This window comes from Haemaphysalis longicornis, unplaced genomic scaffold (genome assembly GCF_048455015.1).
Source record: "Haemaphysalis longicornis isolate Haplotype H1 unplaced genomic scaffold, Haemaphysalis longicornis Haplotype H1 scaffold_6, whole genome shotgun sequence".
Classification (NCBI taxonomy): domain Eukaryota; kingdom Metazoa; phylum Arthropoda; class Arachnida; order Ixodida; family Ixodidae; genus Haemaphysalis; species Haemaphysalis longicornis.
The window spans coordinates 21,631,450-21,652,657 of NW_027526407.1; the positions used below are offsets into that span (position 1 = coordinate 21,631,450).

The 21,208-nt window shown below is 48.3% G+C and overlaps 1 protein-coding gene across 1 annotated transcript in view; it reads left to right on the top strand.

Annotated features, from left to right (window-relative positions):
• Nucleotides 1-21,208, top strand: part of LOC144142295 (venom metalloproteinase BumaMPs1-like) — a 99,128-nt gene that overhangs the window by 48,920 nt on the left and 29,000 nt on the right. The window contains exon 10 of the mRNA XM_077673691.1: nt 5,695-5,862. Coding sequence (XP_077529817.1) covers nt 5,695-5,862 — 168 coding nt within the window. The remainder of the gene's footprint in view (nt 1-5,694; nt 5,863-21,208) is intronic.

The window sequence follows — 21,208 nt, forward strand, 5'->3', positions numbered from 1 at the left end:
TGCTGATGATGATGATGATGACAACACAGTTCCTTTGCGTATGCGACCGCGTCTTTTTTTGTTGTAACCACCGTAGACCCCGTCCATGTGGATTCGATGCGAATTATCCAAAAAAGTGGTCTCCAGACCAAACAATTCGGACAAGCAATTAGCAACTCGCTCGTTCCTGGCAACACTGCCGCGTTTAGGTAGTTGCTACCAGTGCGACCCACAGCTCGTACGCAGCCAGCTAACGCCAAGGACGATGCAACTGATGCCGAGGAAAGTACGCTGTAAATTCATTATGAAATATTTGTAACGCGACATGTACTAGACACTGTAGGCAAGGAAACACGTTGTAACAGTGACGGAAACGCGTCGCTCACGTGATTTCTCCGCGATTACTGCTAGCATTGCCTGGTAAATGGATGACTACGCGAGAAGGGTGATCGGATTGCTTCGCCGCACGTGCTAAAACGTGCTTCTGTGATCTGCAGTTTGGCTTAAGCAATGCATATTTCCCCTACAATGTTTTGGCCGGATTTGGTTAACGATCACGGCCGTAGCATGTACTCTGCACGGCTATGTTTACTTTTCACGACTTGTCCGCAATGTACGAGTGGTATGAGCGCCTTCGAGCGGGTTTAAACATGGCTATATTTACTTTTCATTAGGATCACGGCGTGAGAATTGAACCTGCCTTTCTCTAGCATCCATTTCAATACTCATGACTGCTTACAGAAGGCGAGGCTGTGTACGAGGCAAACACGTCGTTAGTGATTTGGGGTAATGTGGAGTTTTAGAATAGGAGAACCGAGCGTTGTGGGCCCCCTAGAAGTTAAGGGAACCCAAACGCAACACTTTGCGCGCGTGAGGACCGGGTCTTCTCCAACAGCTCGCCGCCTTTAGTCTTAGCGCCGCGGCAGATATTTCATCGCCGCTATCGTGGCAGATAGGAATGACCGTCCCTAACACAACTTATCAACGCACTGTTGCCCCCTTCTCGTGCGTGGAACTCTGTTTCCGCGGTGCGTGCATGTTAAGCGATCGATGATCAAGATACCTGCCACGGCCTCGGCCGATTCTAGGTATCGCCAACCTTCGGCAACTCGCCACACCGCGCGTGAACGGGCGGGCGGTGCCGGCGGAAATCGCGACAAACATTTGAGCGTCGCTTTGAAAACCACAGCTGATGACACTCCCTAGCACAATTCTTCACCACACTAACCTCCACTTTCAACAATTTGGAACTTCTTTTTCACGACTTTGGTGATTTTAAAAAGCGGCGACAAGTTTTGCTGTCGCGACCTGCGTTGGTTCGAGCCGCTCCGTCAGCTTTGCGGGCAGGCACGTGCGTCTGCGGAGCGTTTCTGCGAGCAATACACGCTTCATGATTTCCTGCTTTATACATTTCTCACAAACAAGTGAAATCTTGAAACTTAACTTGACGATCGTCGTAGTATACATTGTTGATAGGGGAAATGAGCCGCAGCTTACGCTTACACCTGGTTCGGTCGCATACATTCGCATACACCACCACGCTCACGTTGTTTGCGGATAATGTACCACAGTTGATACGGTTATAAAGTCCCGATGAGGTCAAACTACGCTTGACGCACTGAGAATTAAGCTCAAATGAAGGAAATTAACACGAGAACATTTTTGGAACGCGCTTCCTAAGCGAAGTGCCACTCGCTTGAATCCAACTACGCAGCAAAATGGGAACGGTGATCGTACAAGTGACATCTAAACGATCGCAGTGCTGGCCTCTCCAGTGGTGGCCCTCGCGGCCAATATACAGACGGGCTGCGCCCCGCCCCGATCCTCTTTGAGAGCAGCCAGCAGCGCTGAAAGGATATAGGACGACGCAGCAAGGTGGGACCTGTCACTCCAGAAGAAGCCGAGCTGTCTTCGAAACATTAAGTTTCCATTTATGTATTTTTTACTATTGGTTATAGTGTAAATATATTTACCATGTGAGCGTCCCAAATCGACAGATCTCTGACAAATATTTACCTTCAAGTCTATCAGCCAATGCTTTGGCTACGACACCATGCAGTTCCCCAAACGCTGCATACGAATCTTGGTGGGCGTCCCAGTCTTCAGAACGCATCTTGACTTCTACGGCACCTGCAAACCAAATAAAGTTGTCTCTTAAAGCCGCCGCCTGAACGGGCCGGTGTCGACCCCTGAGGGTGTGAAAATCATCGCTAAAGCAGAAAATCGGCTAGTCAATGCCCGGCTCCTCCACGAATTCCACATCGGCTTCAGAAAAAAAGAATTGCACTTGTACTTCGGCAAGCGCCATTCAGAGCACCGCATCCCGGAACTGATGTCTTTTGTCGACACATTTGGTGCCCCCGTGGCGGCGTCGAATGCGGAAAAACACCGTATCACGCAACGGAAGACCTTGTTTGTGGATAAAGGGCTCCCCCATACAGCACAGATCAACGTTTTGTGACCACCTTAGCATCCTGCACTCGCACGCAAGAGCACTTGTGTCTTCTGGCTAAAGGACACGGCTATGGGGCAACGAGCCCGACCTACGAAACATTGCCGCTGCTGTAGAGGAAGCCGTGCAAGAGGTACACTCCAACGCCCGAGACGAAGTGAGACCTGAATCGATTAACATCCTGGTGAAGTTGCCCTTGCAATAAAGCGAAAAATTAACCGCAGGCAAGAATTAAGCCCCTCGTTAACTACTTTAAAACGATCAGAGCATTGCCGTCCTTCCCGCCGACAAGGGCAACTCGATGGTGTTTGTTGGAGAGGCAGAACTATAACCCGAAGGTATCGCCTCTCTTGAATGAGGACGCGCATGCGAAGGTGCAGATCCAATGAACCAAACGGAAACGGAGCTCAACCAGTTTTTCGTGCAAATTTTTAGGAACCATCCGGAACAGTAAACGCTGTAGCTCCGTTTAATTTGCCGAAACGCCTCCACAGATGCTTTTACGGATGACTGAAGATGCACAAAGCTGGCGCCCCACTTCGTCCGGTCTTAAACTTCACCTCATCACTCAGCCAAATCCTTTCAAATTTTCCGTGCCGAATACCCTCCCACTAGCCGGGATGACGCCAACTCCTGTACGCAACTTCACCACTTTTAGCAACTTGCATCACAGGTAAACATAGACGAAGACGACAGCCTGGTCTCCTTCGACATCGTGTCCTTGTTCACCAGTGCCTCTGCACCTTTGGCTGTATCCGCTGCCCGTGATGCCCTGGAAAATGTCGCAACCTAAATAAAAGGGCGCTCCTCACGGCCGAATAACTATGCCGCTTATTGGAGTTCTGCTTGTCTAGCACATATTTGAGATACAAAGTAACAATTATCAAACAGAAAACTGGAACTTCAATGGTGGCCTCCGTCTCCGTAACAATGACTAACCTGACCATGTAGCACATAGATGATAAAGCTATCAGCTCCTTCTCGCCCTGGCCCACACTTTTCCTTCACTGTGAGGACGATTGTTTTTGCGTAGTCAAGATGGCAATCGGCCACCAAGGAAAAGCACGCAAGTTCCGTCCACCCCGGCATCTAGTTTATGGTTGAATTCAAACGCGAAGGTTGTATCCTTTTTCCTTACTCCCAAATGACGAGGACAAGCAGAGCCACCAGTTCTCTGCTCAGAGGAAGCCTACGCACACCGGTCACTGCATTATTTTAATTTGTCTCATCCCACCAACCACAAGGCCTTAGATGTAGATGTGTCCAGTCTATTCAACAGAGCGCCGGTCAATTGTTCTTCATAATATGAGCACAAAATAAGAGAGGCAGATAATTTTGGGCCTCCAAAAAACGGCTCCCTAAAACGTTGATCCTTTTATTAGTCCGCCAATTAAAACAAGAGAGGGCGGCGAATTCCGCAAGGGCGTCGATCATCGGAGCATTGAAACGCGTGCCGCTGCCCTACGTCCAAGGAGCAAGCAGGACGCTGACCTGTATTCAGAGGAGGGGGATGGATATCGTTCATAAGCCTTTCAAGATGATATAGGCCGCCTATTCACCCGCCAGAAAACGTGTGGAACAAGGACAAAACGCTTCGACTGGCGCCCCGCAGTCCGTGCGTAGTATAAAAATGACGTCAGAAGACAAAACAAAGGACGCAGCGCTGTCGCTGGAATCTGCGAGGTGACATACCACAAAACTGATCCCGCCGTAACACCCATTTTTCAAAAGGCAGCAAAGTGGATAAAACAGCTTTCCCTAGAGTCGCGGCTGATATAGCGAACCATGCGGATCCTGAATCGCTCATTGGGTACCCTGCCATCGGTGTTAAGTAGGGGCTTGGTTCCGCCGCGAAGGTCCTTTTATGGGGTAGCAGCGCTGAAAGGATATGAGACGACGCTCTAAGGTGGGCCTTGCCGCCCTTGTAGAGGAACACGATCTGGCTTCGAAGCGTCGGGTTTTCATTCGTGTATTTTTTGTACTATAAATGGGAGTGTGCATATATTGATCCACTTTACCAAGTGCATGGTTCTGTTGCGCTTGTTGCTGGTGTGCGTGGGCTTTGTTATTTCCCGAGTATCCAGCGTTTGCCAGGATTACGGAAAACGTCACAAGACATTCGTTGGCCCGTTGAGACATCGCTCATTGGAAACATTCAAATAACCACAGATGTGTCATCTGGTCGTTTAAGCGGGAGATGAACATTCGTGGGGTCTGCGATAATCACAGATTCTTGGAACATGTTTTGCGTGTCTAGCCATTGAACAGCCCGCTAAAAGGCTGCTACCTCAGCCATATCGTGTGTTGTGTTGTCGGAAAGACACGCCTTGCCTTTTTCATTGAAATTTGGATTCACGTAAGCACCAATGGCCCGTCCAGCGGGTGGGTTGAATAAGACGACGTTGAACGTTTTGGAACCATATTGTAATCCATATCTATCCACTTGATCCTAAAGAACGCTCGGTTCAGCTTCTATTTGCGAGACAACAAACGGAAGCTGCGATGGCAACATACCCACCGAGATTCCTGACATGCCCACACCAGAGCAACAACAGCTCTAATTCTCGTCTAGCCACTTGATTCTTAGGGGCACTCGGTCCCGCTACTATTAGAGAGGCCAACAACGAAAGCTGAGATCGCAACATACCCACCGACATTCCTTACATGTCCACACAAGAGTAGCAACAGGGCTAATTATAACAAAAAATCTTGGGAAAGCTTACGACCAGCTTCTATTCAGACGTGACATCATAAACATCGTCGTCACCATCACCATTCAGGTCGGCTACCGGTCCATGGCCTCTCACATTAACCTCCAACCGCTCCTGCCCTACGCTGACCAAAACATACCAACGCCCCATTCTCGCACATCCACTCACGGTAACTAGCTAGTTGCAATAACCGCCGTAACTGCTTGATGACTGGTCAACGAACCTTGGCAGCGCCATCGTCACACATATTCACACATGCGCTTCCACATCTCAAGAGAAGCAATGTCCACACACGCTCACAACCCAAGAAAAAGATTGCCTGCCACTAGCTCATTTGAAGAAGGTTAAGTTTATCACATATAAAAATATGATTTAAAAGCGAGCCAGCGTTGTGACCATCTAGAGTAAAAAGACAAGTGGCTTTTTTCAAATAGGGTACCTCGGTGTTGATACCAAGGTGTCATTTTTATGGCAACTTTGAACCATTTAAAGCTGTTGTGTTTTTTTGTCAATGTATTGTCCCTCCTAATTCTTACGTTTTATCATATTAAGGCTGGGAAGTGAACACGACGAGAGCGCCCCAACACCTTCAGTAAAGGATCACCCAGGATCCATGTCGTGCCCTTGGAAGGCGGGGTTCATCATGAGTTACGTCAACAATGGCCCTGACCATCACAAGTTTTCCAGCTGCAGCATCAACCAGATGAGACACGTCATCAAGTAAGACCTCGTTGTCCCCGATAAGTATTTTAACCAATGTGATTTCTCTATTTTTTTTAAACTGGATCATACAATGAAGCACATCCCAGCTGAATAACGCAAGACATCCCTTTCTCAAGGAGAGACTATATTATTAGGGCGCTCGCTATAACTGATGCCTGGGCATCCTTTGAAATGGCCGCAAGGAAGAGCACTTACAATTAGGCATTGCATTATTCCAAATGTCTGGGTAAACTTAGCAGCGCGTATATTTCAAATCGAACGGAGGCAGTTTGGTGTGCTGAATACGACATTTTTGTGCTTCTTCAGGAGTAACTAGCAACGACCACTTTAACACTCCCTGAGGGTGACCTCAAAATCGCCATTTAACAGGGATAAGAAATGCTTTTACTCTTTCTTTTATGCCTGCATAGTATCGGTACAAGAGGTAGGGTTTTCGCGAAGCTTACTCTAGAACTGCTACTGTTTCATATCACAGCAGCTACATTTGGCTGTATAGTAGCTATTGTGCTTTTATTGCTGTGTGTTTTTTGAAACGGCTTTTCAAAAGTTATTGCTTCCATAAAAAAATCTGGAAACAGCAGCAATACTGTATGTCTGATCTTCAATAAGCATAAACAAATGCCACCCTCTGAAAATACCGTTAAAAGTACAACATAAGGAAGTGGCTTTTAGTAATCAGTCCAGTGTTTCCAGATAAAAAATTGCGCGCATCTGTACTCTGTTACTGTCAGCATGCTTGCCATTCGACTCATAAAAACCCTTAGCCATGCACACGTCCAGCTGCACGCACACTAGCTTTTCGTCTTCTATGAGAAATCAATATAGTACCAAGAGTCTTAAGCGTGTTCCAAAAATGTTTCGATATACATGAGCTGTGTCTGGCCGTATCGGCTTCCTTCACGCCAGTGTATTCTACATGCCCCTGTAACAAACTATCGTTCCCGCACTGTCGCATTGCACTTCTCAAAGGCGCCTTTCGGGCCCTCCACATTCTTGTAAAATACACGGGACACCCGGTCCAGTTGCGATTTTGGCTGTGTTGACAGTGCTGTGCGGTTTAAATAGAATAGTCAAGGTCCTTCTTCGTTAGTAGTAATTTTTTTCCTTCTCCTCTTCACGGATGATCACCATCGCTCGGAGCTGAGCGAATGCATTTCACGTCAGCTCTTTTCTTTCACTTTATTTTTGTTGAAACCACTGAAGATACCGAAAACCTATAAAAGGGAGCGCCCGAATATCTTCGACACCAAGGGACACAACCCCTGGAGGTGTGGACTATGGACCGGCCTTTTAAAGCCGACTTCCCTATCCTAGGCTGGAGCCAGCGCTAACCCTAACCGCAGTTTAGGTGCACTCAGGTGGGACGATGGTGGTGGGCTAGCCCTAGTCACTTCCATTCCGTCTCCGGCATCCATTGAGGCTTCCGTCGACTTCTCCCAAGAGCCGGAGCAGCGCGGTGGGCGGCATCGAAGTAGATGGTTAGCCAATCTCATCCGAAGATATCACGGAGGAAGCTGGCTGGCTGGAAAACCACCACCGGTGAAGCTCTCGCGCCATTGCCAAGCTAAGCACGATAGCAGAACATCCTCTCAAGCAAGGCACTGTTGGCTACCGTGAGAGAGATCGAAAGTCATGTGCGCTACAGCCCCTACGAAAACAGAATCGGGTGCTGCGCCAATCGCACATCCCAGTGAATATATCAAGATGGTGCTCCGGCTGAAAAGGGGCATCGATGTAACCAAAGGTAGCCACGCGGGGCTTCATGACGGGGTGCTGCGTGCCACTGGCCTTACCCATTACGAGGCAGTCAATGATCTCCTCCGCACTAATTCGGAGAAAAATATCAGCGTTGCAAGCACACCAAGCATGCAACGTGCCCAAAAATACCACGACGTGAATGCACTCCAAAGAGGTACGAGGTCACCGCGTATACGCTGCACCACCGGAACACACCATAAAGGGGCAATTCATAATGTCCCAGGCTACGACAGTGAAAGCCTGGTATACAAGAAAAATCCCACCATCCTTCAGGCAAGACGAATGGACCGCACCAATCCGGTCCTTACCGTTTAGGAGAGTAAAACGGTGCCGCACTACATGAACTACCGCGCTGCTGAGTGCCGCTGCTTCCTTCACAAGAAGCGCCAAAAATCTGCGCCAGATGCGGCTGACTAGGACAAGGCATGGATGACTGCCCAGCCCCAGATAAAAAGATATGCACATTCTGCGGCGAAGAGATACCGGGTGAGGACCACCCGTGGGTCACAGCATCAACCCTGAAGAATGCATGCACCACTGATGCTGCAAACGTGTTGATACGCAGACTACGAAGTCGACACTGGAGAAGTAAGACATTACCGGGAAAACAAGGGGGCAGAAGTGTTACCTGCAATATTTTCAAGCACCGTAACGGCATTGCAAGGTTTTGTGAAGTCGTTTAGGCTTTTTGCACGAGGCTTATCTTTGGTACAATGCATCAATGCATTACAGCCTGACTGTCGCGTAAGAAACAGAGCGGGAGTCAATTCTTCCTATATTCAACGAGAAACAGCACTCCATGCTCTGGAAACGCCAATCACCAAAATCTCGTGAAACATAATTACGGCCTTGCGATTATTTAAATTCATTGCTGTCATCAAATGTAGCGGAAAATGTTTGCTGGGGGTGTTCACGAGCAATAATTGCTGCTATTAAAATAAATAGCAGCAACGTAGAAAGGACAAACCCTAAAATAGTTTTGCCCAAGTAGAGCAGTTTTTACATGGTGCTATTGTCTTTCAAGGGGCCGAATTCTCTAATATGCCGGCGTTCACTTAGAAACGATGCGATATTGGCTTGTAATGCAGGCATTCTTCTATCCGGGGGTCAAATCGAGCGAAGTTAATAGGGTAAATCCCATAAGACGTCCCCTGAATGACTATACTGGTGCAAGGCACAAAGGGACGCGCAAAATGGCGCGCACAGTAAGCGTTCTTTTGGACGTCAATCATTTAAGACATCAAAGTGTTCAGGTTTAAAATGTTCTTTGTGCTGCGCTGCTCCCACGGAGGGTGCTGTTTCTAGTCCGAAAATAAGTACACAATATCATAAACTAATGAGAAACAACATGAAATAGTACAATAACCTCAAATTACTAAAACTTTCTCTAGTGCCTTTATATACGCCTGATGACGACGGTGATGATTAAGAGTACTCCTTTTGAATCGGGAAGTGGGTTGTCACCAACCTGCTTGCGTGTGTTATTTTAGTTATTTGCACTACCCTTACCTGACTTAATGTGTCTACCCCTCTCCCTATGTTTTCAACTGCCGTCACTTTCCCACTTCCTGCCCTTGCACGCCTATTTATCTCCCCATTCTGTTCTACAATCTAATTCGGTATGTTGCTCCTCCGATGTCCCATTCTTTTTCTTACTTTTCTTCCACCACCACTCCGGCCGCCTATTCCTAACCTCTATGGCATCGAAGTTGAGGCTCCCCCTCACACAAAAAATTAAGCCTCCGTCAACGTCGCTTCCCCGTCGCCCCGTCGCGGTCGTATCTCTGTGAAGTCAATGGAAATATGCTCTACGGTTTCCAGATCCCTGCCGCAGCATACACAAGTTTCTTTTGCCTTTAGTTAGCCGTGTATACCTGTGTTCTCAAACACCCCGACCATCCTTCAAAGCGCAATGCCCTGCCGCACGTGTTTAAATACAAACCTTCGTTCCTGATTTCTGGTTTCTCTGTTCTACAGGTCTCCAAGATATTTTGCTTTCATTCTCGGTACCCACTTCGTCGTCTCTGCTGCCTTTACCTGGTCTTTAACGGATGTGTATACCCAGCCTTTCCCTACCCAATTTCCGTCCCTCTTGGTAAGCTGTCTTGTCCTCCGTCTCCACCGCGTATCCATTTCCTAATATACAGGTACATAAACACTCTCACGGGCCATTTTTTTCTCCATTTCACGTAGTCTTATCTCAAATTTTATCCGGCTCTGCGCCTCTTTTGCCTAAAAGGACGACCGGCCCATATCCCCTTGCAGTGGTTTTGCCATGAGCCCCTAGGGCCTGCGCGCGTACGGCCCTATGATTTACCTCCAAACCCGGTTTCGTCTCTGATTTCACGCATATCACGGAATTTCCGAAAGTCCATCCTGGAACCATGACCCCTTTCCAGACCCCTTACCAGAGCTCTTCGATGTAGGCAGTTGGGAAACTCCACCTAAAAAAATGACCCGCACCTGGACCCCCCCTGCTTTGGATCGTGCGTACCGTGGCGCCACTACGGCCGCCGCATGCACTATCCAAAAAAAAATTATTCCAACTGACAATTTAACGTTAAATTTTGTTTGAAAGTGCATAATTCTTTATTTTTGTGCTTTCGTTAGGTAATAATAACTATCTTAACACCGCTTTCTAGGAAGCGATTGTTTCTGCATCCGCGCATCTGCCTCGACGCTTGTGCGGCAACTCCGGCACAACATATGTCCGAACTGAAGTACTAAATTTGCAGTTATCGTTTGGCCTACAGCTCATTGTATGCCAAAACTTATGTAGTAGCCGATCAAGCGGCTCTAAATAATCAATTTTAGCTTGCATAAAGCTGTCGAAGCGACTTATTTATTTTTTGCCGCTGGAAGACCGAAGAGGACGCGCAGCAGACGACAGTGCGCAAGCGACGGTTGACCCCATGGTCGCATTTCTTTTTACTACTTTTGCTTCGCATGTATATAAAACACTTACATAGTTGAGCAAATTGGGCTCCTTTGGCATAACAAATTTACGTAAGCACTCAAATACCTTTTTTCGCCCAGGTCGTCGAGCGGCGAAGCAAGTTGTATAGTTTTTTTTGTCACCAAAAGATGGCGCCACTGTAAAACAAGATCCAAAGCAGTGGACCAATCGTAGGGCCACTTTTTGATGCATGGGGCTTATGGGGAGTTTCGCAACTCCTATATCAAGTAACTCTGTCCCCTTACCACCTCGTATTTGTTGTAGCCCAACAGCACTGTATGTTTCATTATAGCCGTAGTCTGATTTCCTTTTGTTTCAAGGTGGGCCTCAGGCGCCTTTGTGTAATCTGCGCAATCGTTACGCCATACTCATAAGTAATTACGCGCCTTTACCTGTGATATTTCTACTCGTTTAACTAGTACCGATTTGTGCTCCGTGTCGTCGTTGAAGACCATGGTCCCTGATTTTTCTCTGCTAGCTCAAGGTGCGTCGCTTCCTCTCGGCATATATACATCAGGCCTGCATACCAGTCCGGTCACCCGCCATTAACAAAATGTCGTCAGTATACACTAACCCTGGAATTCGCTGTTCCGCCACCTTTACGTATTGTAGATCAAATCCCAGCCTACTTCCCTCTATCTTACTTCCTAAACTCGCCATGTAGATAATGAACAGCAAGGAGAAAGAGGACATTCTATTCCAAACCCTTGAAGGTGTATACTGGCGTGTTGTATGCTACCCTCTCCCACCCTATTTACACCTAGACCTCTCGGTATAGTTCCCTGAGTAAGGTAATACATTCTTCCCCCGCTCCCCCATCCTCCAGGATATTCTATAGTTTTCAGGGGCTGCGGAAGCCTCAGGGGCTGCGACGGCCTCTGTTGACTGCGTTTGATGTCAACACTAGGGTAATAGTGAAACTAGTGTAGAAAGGGCGTTGCTGTATTTTTGACGAATCACTGCTTCGCAATTGTTACGTTTGAGGTCGTCGCAGTCACAGTCATCATCATCATCATCCTGGCTACGCCCACTGCAAGACAAAAGCCTTACCAATCGACCTCCGATTATCCCGGTCCAGGACTAACTGCGACCAATTTATCCCGCCAACGTCTTTATGTCCTCGAGCCACCTAACATTCTGGCGCCCCCTGCCATGCTTGCTTTCTCTAGGGACCCACTCTGTTGCCCTTAATGACTAACGGTTAACTTGCCTTCGCATTACATGCCCTTCCCACACCAAGTTCTTCTTATTTTCTACAAATGTATCCTTAACACGAGTTTGTTCCCTGACCCACACCGCTCTCTTCTGGTTCCTCAACGTTACACCTATGATCTTTTGTTATATTACTTCCTGAGTAGTCCTCAATAAAAGTTAGACCCTTGTAGTGAGCCTCCAAGTTTCTGCGCCGTAGGTGAGTAATGGTAAGATGCAGCTGTTACTTAGTTTCCTCTTCAAGGGCAATGGTAGGCTACCATTCATTATCCGAGAATGCCTGCCGAAAGCACTATACCACATTGTTATCCCTCTAATTTATCTCTGTCTCATGGTTGGCATCCGGAGTGTTTACTTGGCCTAAGTAGATATAATCGTTTACTAGTTCCGCCTCCTCGCCACCACTCTCAAACCACTCTGCTCTCCCTATTTATCGAGCATTACTTCTGTTTTCTGCATATTAATCGTTAGGCTCACACTTCTAGTCTGCCTGTCCAGTGCGGTAATAATACTTAGAAATTTGGCCCCCGAGTTACTTAGCAAGGCAATGTCATCAGCAAATCTGATGTTACTGAGATGTTCCCCATTAAGCCTTACGCTCAACTGTTCCCAATCCAATGTCCAAATACCTCTTGTAAACATCCTTTGAATATCATTGGAGAGATTGTGTCTTCTTCTCTGACGCCGTACATTATAGCTATTTTACTGCTCTCCTTATACAGGACAATGGTATCTGTGGACCGACTGTAGATATCCTCTAGTATTCTTACACAATGCTCGGCTACATCATGATTCCACAATGCCTGCATGAGTGCTGAGGTTTTGACCGACACGAATGCTTTCTCGTAATCTATGAAGGCTAGGTATAAGGGTTCAGTATACTGCGCGGATTTCTTCATCACCTATTTGATCGTGTGAGTATTGTGTATTGTGGAATAGTTTTACAAAGCTTTGCTTGTTCATTAGGTTAACTGAAATCTAAGGTGGCGATAATTCTGTTATCGATTACCTCGGTAAGTAAGTTGTAGACGACTGACAGTAAGCGGATCGGCCTAAAATTTTTCAGGTCCTTCATCTCAAGTCCTTCTTGAGGATCAGTAAAGGAGCTTTGATTTTTCATTGAATGAAATCCTTTCATTCCCATCCCCTCTCTCGCTCCCTTCGCGCTCCCACTCAGTCTCCCTCTGTGGTCAGGTGGTAACTTTAGATCTCCACTCTCCTCTTCAGTCGCTTTTTATGCCCTGCTTCTTGCTAGATTACGACGACACTGAACAATATTCGTTCAAATGTTAGAGATCATCTCCTGTAACTGATACTCACATGTTATTATAGGTATTGTCACGGTATAAACAAAACTACTTGTAGAATTGTTTATTCACACAGGTAAACTCATGCCCACAAGAGAGCTACGAACGGCTAGCCTTGGCCAAACTCTTGAGATCTTCTGCCTTCTCTTCTTTTCCGGCACCCTTTCGTCGTCGTCTTCGTCTCCACAAGTTCTCAGCAGCTATCCCCCTGTTGGGTATGTGGAGAAACAAGAGCGGTGGGTAATGCCTGCCCAGGTATGGCGCTAAAGTTCACTCATCGCCACTGGCGGCATTTCCCCCTTTCCTGGATGGTATCGACCCGATTCCACTCGTTGAAAGACAAAATGATAATAATAACTACTTGGTTACGACATCAGCATGCGCCAGGCATGACAAATTCAAACGCACGAACAGTCATCGCTTTGTCACCGGGCGTGATACGGTTTCACGCGTACATGTAAAACTTCTGGGAAAGGCTGTCTTCTTGGCGAGGAAAACACGTTTTCTTCTCGAAGCGCGACGTAGCTAACGTCCGATAGACGCGAGAGAACCTTGTATGGCCTGAAGTAACGGCGTAGTAGTTGGTGCCTTGCGTCGCGGGCAGTCACGGCAGGTCATCACATACGGCTATACTGATGTTAGTAGTCTTGGCCAGTAGTATTTCTGATGGATTCTACCAAACGTGCGAGTGACTCCGAGGTGCCCAGAGGTTGGTTCATCATGGCAGGCCTGTAAAATATCACTTTGTAATGCTGGCAAAATGACGAAGAGAAACTTATTCTTGCTATGGTCATGGTTACTTTTGTACAGGACATCGTTGAGTAGGCAGTAAGAATTTATTCTCCGAAGAAAGCCACGTGGAGCCGTGGCAACGTTTCCACGAAGGTATTCAATGACCGGGCGCAGTTCTTCGTCGGAAAATTGATGTACTGCCATACCCGCAGTATGAACGACTCTGATGAACGGATATTCCTTGACGGCGTCGGACGGTCCAGCCGGAATTGGTGCTTGGGACAAGCAGTTACCGTCGCAGTGTTTTCTACCCGATTTGTATACGACCGTGATGTCGTACTCTCGCAGCCGTAAGCTCCACCGAGCAAGCCGTCCGGACGGGTCCTTGAGGTTAACGAGCCAGCAAAGGGAATGGTGGTCGCTAACAGCACGGAACGGCCTACCGTACAAGTACGGGCGGAACTTGCTGTTAGCCCACACGACTGCTAGGCATTCTTTCTCTGTCGCGGAATAGTTACTTTCAGCTTTGGAAAGAGCGCGGCTAGCGTATGCTATTACCTTCTCCACACCGTTCTGACACTGTACAAGTATGGCACCGATGCCAACGTTACTGGCGTCAGTACGAATTTGGGTGTACGAAGCGTCGTCAAAGTGGGCCATTGCTGGTGCAGTTTGCCAGCGCTCACGGAGGGCTTCAAACGCATTTTGCTGTTCCTCACTCCATTCGAAGGCTACACTATCTTTCATAAGTCGCGTGAGGGTTCCGCTATGGGATAAAAGCTTTCCACAAAGCGTGTGTAGTATGCGTAAAGTCCCAAAAAGCGTCTGACAGCCCTCTTGTCACTGGGTCGAGGAAACGAAGCTACAGCGGTCGTGTTTTCGGGGGTCTGGTCGAGCGCCATTACCACTGACAACAGGACCCAGAAGTTGCAGTTCTTGGAAAACCAGGTGACATTTGTTTGGTTTGATAGTTAACTGTGCTGCAAAAATGGCTTCTTGGACATTTCTCAGGCGGGACAAATGATTTGCGAACGCGCTAGAAAACACAACGACGTCATCCAAATACACCAGGCAAGTCTGCCATTTACGTCTTGCCAGAGTAGTGTCCATTATGCGCTGGAACGTAGCCGGCGCCGAGCAAAGGCCGAAGGGACGGACGTTTAATTCGTACAGGCCGTCCGGTGTCACGAACGCCGTCTTCTCCCGATCTCGCTCGTCGACTTCGATTTGCCTACAGCCAGATTTGAGCTCCAATGAGGAAAAGAATTTAGCACATCACGCAGGAGGTCTAATGTGTCATCAATTCTTCGCAGGGGTAGACGTGTCGCTTTGTAACACTGTTCAATCGGTGGTAATCAACGCAGGAATCGAGGGTGTTGCCTTTTTAGAGGCGAAACATCTGATGCTCGGGGCTGTATCCCTCCCTCCCTCTCTTGTTGTGCGCCGTCCGCACTCTACTGAGCATGCGCGTTTCTTCAGCCCCGTCAGCATTTGGCCTGACGTCAGCGCAGTCCACTATAAAAAGAAATAGGCGGCGCCCAGTTTCGATCCCACGACTCTCTGGCGGCAACGGGAGTTACGTGGCACTCTTCCCACTGCGCTACATACTTTTTTTCTTTATTGCATAGAAAACGCGCCCGAAAAGCTTAAAGTCCCACCCTAACTACAATACGGTACATTCACTTACAAATTTTAAAAGTCAGGCAGGCACACACACGCCTCAAGAAGATGCAACCAGTCCGGCGGCTGCGATTGCGCCGCATAGGCACTGCACACAAGCGCACATTGTTCACGAAAAATTGACTTAGTTGCACCAGGTGATTCGGCATGGCGGACAATCATGAGACATTTCTATAGGCTAAACAATCCTATCAGCACGAGAAGGTCATATGGCACGGAACAGTATTTCATCACTGGCACAAATCGTATGCTGTAGGGGGTGACGACTGCGCTACATACGGAGACGGGAGCATCTGCTACGAATGCGCCTTATAACCTTCACTCACTACGTCAAGAAGCTACTGATAAAACGAAGGCACGCGACACTGACTGTCAAAGGAAACTACGAACTGAAAACTTTAAAGGAGGATGTTGAATTTCCCGTGGAAAAGGTGTGGCGGCAAGCGCCACACGCATTGCAGCTCAAGCAAAGGGTGAGCACGCAATAAAGGGTGAGCACGCACGGGGTAGGAGGGTGAGCACGCAATAAAGAAAGACGAGAACCAGGAGGTGTTCGATCAGGTAACGCGTGTGTCGGTCTCTTCGCTGTCTCTACATTTCTCTACATTTCTCAACATTGTGGACTCTGTCTCTACATGGGAGTTCACACTACGCTCCCATTCGTGCTCCGATAAATGAAACGACATAAAAGCAACACAACGGAACCTACACGGAACCCCCGTGATGCTTCCCATCCTGCTCATGGTTTCACACGGGAAGATGGTGTAATTTTTTCATTACTAGCACAACTGGGGAGGCCCATGCATTTCTCGACGGTTGGATACATCTCTTCCACTTGCTTCTTGATCGCCTCCCGCTCCTTTGAGGATACCCTGAACGGGTGCTGACGCACAGTCCTGGCGGACTCATCTGTATTTATTCGGTGCTCCGCGAACGGCGTATGGCGCACTTTAGCTGTCATGGCACAGCAATCGGAGAATTCACGCACAAGGCATATTAAAGCATTATTCTTGTGGTCGAGAGTTTCTGCTCGATTTCCACACGTATCTGAATGTCAGGTGTCGGTGAGTCATCTGAACTTGCCCCCAATTTTGTTAAATGGGTCACTGCTGCGATTTAGTGAATGAATGCAACGGTGGTACATTTCGCAAGATGGCGACGCTCATTGGTGAAGTTGGTAAGCAAGACAGGTGCGCATCCATTCTGCAGGGCGGGAAGCGTTACGTTTCGTCGACAATCTGAAGGGCCGTGTCATGTCGGTCGGTAATGCTTCCGGCTATAGCTTTCTTTGTGAAACAGGTGATTGTGGACTTCGGTAAGTCAAATACGGGCCCATAAGAGTTGAGAAAGTCTATGCCAAGTATCAAATCCCTCGAACATTCGGAAAGTACTACCAAGGTGCCGATGTGTGTAACGCCGCGGATTGTCAGCCACGCAGTGCGCCTACCGGCAGGTGTTATTAGATGACCCCGAGCTGTGCGAATTTGTAAGCCTGTCCACGGGTGGATAACTTTTTAAAGTGAAATCGCTAGCGCCTTGCTTATAACGGAATAATCTGCAGCCGTGTCGGCCAATGCAGTCGTCGGACCGTCGTCGATTCGTACAAGTAGGTCGCACGAAGCCGGTTGGGTAGTGCAGATTTTGTTGTCACTCGGTGCCTCGTCGTTGATATATGCGGTCCTTCCCGCCGTCGTCGTCGTCGCAATGGATGATCTTTGAGCGATTCGTCAGAAGCGGCCTCACCTCCAGGGGTCGCTCACTTCAGTTTCTCCGGCTTTCGGGTCTGCACAATAGGCGGTTGGTGGAGTTGGACGCGAAGCGAGGACTGAAGGAGCGGGGTCGGTACGGAGACGGCGAACGGGACTCAGAGCGTCGGTGAAGGAACATGTCGCGACGTTCGGCGAGGTATTTCGCAATCTCAGGCGGCCGTTCTCCGCTTCATGGATGCGGAGCATTCAGAGCGAATCTACGCAAACCAGCCTGGTGGTATGGTATGTACACGCGCGATACACATGACCAGCCTCCCCGCAGTGGAAGCAAAGGGGTGTGTAGTCAGGGGTGCGGCCAGATACACCAGCACGACGGGACGTGGCACGGCGGTACGCGGAATGAAGTTTACGGCAGTTGGTTGCGGTTAAACAGTGGTAACAGTAGGCGAATTACAATAGCGGGACTGACGCAGGGTCTCTGCATACGTAGATGTGGGCAGTTCTGACCCTGCACACTCGTCAGCTGGATCGGGCATCCGCACAGCCCTCCTTATTTTGTCCTTAACGAGCTCAGTAACAGAAACAGGAGGACGTGGCATATCACCACAAAGCATTGCCTCCAGCTCCTCCCGGACAATCCGCCTGAACAGTTCAGAAAGGCCGTCGACGTTGCTTCCAGTGGTGTCAGAACGTTCGTACAAGAGACGGCAGCTTCCCGGCGTCTGCACTGCCGCGCCCTTTGTTGAAGCGCCCTCTCTATCACCGTGGCCTCATTAGACCGCTCATTAGACCGGCGAAGATCTCGTCCTTGACGCCGCGCATCAAATGCCGTGACATCTTGTCCTCGGGCATGGATGTATCTGCACGTGGCAATAAGCGGATCATGTCTTCGAGGTACATGGCGACGCTCTAATTCGGACATTGCTTCCTCGCCTGCAGCGCAATTTCAGCCTTTTCTTTGCGTTCGATGCTTCCATAGGTAGCGAGTAGCCGCTGGCGAAAAGCCTCCCAGGAGTTCATTGCCGATTAGCTGTTCTCAAATCAGGTACGCGCGGATTCTTCTAAAGCATAGTAAACATGGTGAAATGTACGCTACTCCATCAAACCGTTGAATACGGCTACGCATAAAACTGGTCGAGCCAGTTCTCTGCATCTTCGAAACCCTCGCCATAAAAGAGCTCTGGCACCGGTTTCTGCTGATCAATGTAACCAACGGTCGTGGGAGCCGTCTCAGACGGGACCTGTGCGTTTTTGTCCCGTCCCGTCATCCTGGTTGTGCGATCTGGTAGCGGCCAGTACTCTACTGGCAGACTAAGTAAGCGGCGGCTGGTTCTCTCGTGGACAGGCGTGATCTGGCTATCTTGGAGGTTACTTGAAACCCTTGATGAACCGGGTATCGTTTACCCAGCACCTCTACCACTTCTCTCACGGTACAAACAAAACTACTAGTAGAATTGTTTATTTATACAGGCGTACTCATGCCCACAAGCGAGCTGCGAACTTTGTTGTTCTTGTTCTTCTTCTAGTGGAACGTACCCACGTGGGGGATTGGCCAAGAAACGGGGTGGCTTTTTGGGGCTAAAACGCCCACCTCATGGCCCTATATATTTACCCTGCAGGAACTGGGGAAACAGTTAACAAATCATATAATAGATATAAAGAAAAATCCGTGAACAATGCCATTCCAGCCTTGGCCGAACTTTGAGCTTTTTGCATTCTCTTATTCTCCGGCACCCTTTCGTCGTCGTCTTCATCTCCACAAGTTATCAGCTGCTATCCCCCCAGTTGGGTATGTGGAGAAACAAGAGCGGTGGCTAATGCCTTCCCAGGGCATGGCGTTAAAGTTCAAACTCATTATTAGGCATGGCAATAACATAGGATATCCTGCAGCAACGTTTTCACTAGAGTTCTTGCATTAAAGTTGCCAGAGTTAAACGACAGATTTACACTAGCCTCCGCGCCACAGGTTCCACCGTCATAGAAAAGACCGCTTTCAGTTCTACGTCCCGAACTCCTTTTCCAGTTGTGCGCAGCTCAGCGTCTGTGGCTGGCCTTCGCTGCGGCTGGCGCAGCCGGCAGCTCACGCGAACGCCGAATTCGCCCCGCCGCTGGAAACGACGCGGCGGCTCCTGCATGCCTAACGGATGGCTTTACCGCATGACTTTAGAAGGCAAGGTGGCAGTTGGACCAGCAACTCTGTTTTCCTTAGGGAGCTTTGTAGAGGAACTGTAGTTTTTACAAGAAACATGCGACGCCCGACACCTCAAGTGAAACTGCCGTGGTTGATAAATGAAAGAAAAGGTCTTGCACCCCCTTTTCAGAAACTATTTTGCGAGCAGAACATAACTGGGCCTGCGGAAGTGATGTTCGACAATCTTAATCAAAAAAAGGCTTGGTCAGGGAATCACGCCTCCACTGATCATCACATTGTGGAAACACCGGCCGACTGCCGCCTGGTTGCTGTCGATGAACTGGTCGCTAATAACCCCTCCATCGAAGCTGCCAGACGCTTAAACCGCGGCGCACACAGGAATTGCTACTGAGAGCCGAGAAGACCTGACAACGCGGTACGATATGTTTCCGAACGCCGTGACGCTTCTGTTTCTTGACCGCCAGGCTCAAGATCCTCCCTAGTACGCACATCAGTGTAACTGTTAGTGTATTTATTTTGCATTCGTTTAGTGTATGTATTCGTTGGGTGTCTTTAGTTTACAATCGGCGTAAGGTACCTTGAGCCGCAGTAATGATGATGATCTACTGAGGTGGGTGTAACGACCATGAAATGTATTCGCAATGCTTTTTTGGGAACAAGTTAAAAGACCATTGCTGTCTGTTACATCGTGACACTAGAGAACATACAGCATACTTGCAACGCTCCCAGAAAGAAGAGTTTTAATGGTTCTTTTAATGTACAACGAACGTGTACTAAAATAACACAAATTGTCAGTATTCAATTTTGGTAAAGCGTATCTCCCACAAAATTTCAAGCAGTGTCATGAGGCTCTTGCAGCACAATAATTCTTCGCATAATCCAAAATTTCATCCTGGATGTGTTGCAGTGTAATTGGTGGCAATTAAAATATTACAAAGAAACACTAAGAAAGAGACACTAAGAAATTTACACTTATTACTTATAAGGACGTTTTGAGCAGTTTTCGAACGTGTGTTGACTACACAAGAAGCTATCAATAGAGGCGAATACAGTTTCAAGGGCGTTCACGGTATAATAACGCGATCACTTCTTTAAAGACCACACAAGAACCACTAAAGAAGCTACGCCTAAAAGTATCGACACTCACGCACGCCGGAAGCCATTTTGGTGCGTGTCGCTGTGGTGGCCAGTGTAAGGCGCCTTATTTTGGCCGACCTTGACGAGCGGAATTAGTACGGGCGACGCTTGGCAACCACGATAGCTGCGTTTACCGTTCGATGATTTCGAGACAGCATGCCGGTGCGACAGGGTCAGTTTCGGTTACGCTGGCGTATTTTATTTAGTGGCTGTAGGTTACTTTAGAGTCCCTAAATCAGGTACGCTTTTCTATGGGTTGTAGGTTACACTAGGGCAATGTCATTATTAACCAGCGGGAAGCAAAGCAGGCGTTTTCCACATCCCGGCCTGTCGAAACAGTCCAGTGCGGAACAGCACGGCATCGCTACTGTGTCTGGGGCTTAAAAACTGACTCTCATCGTGCAAAAAAGTCAGAGTACCACCCCAAAATCGCGGGTTATGGAATAATCTGAGCACGCCGCAATACGGGGGCACCAAAATCCCAATGCCCGCGGGTCTTTTGGGGTAAACAAGTGCACGTGATGTGGATTGACCAATGGCCGCTGTGGGCGGCTTGAGAGAAAAGAGTGCCGATACACTGAAACCTATTCTAGTGTCTCTAGGTCATACGTACGTGGTTGCCCTTATTCTTGATACATCTCCGAAGTTAACCTAAGACGACGAAAACTCTTAAGGAAAAGGTGAAATTAAAACGAGTGGT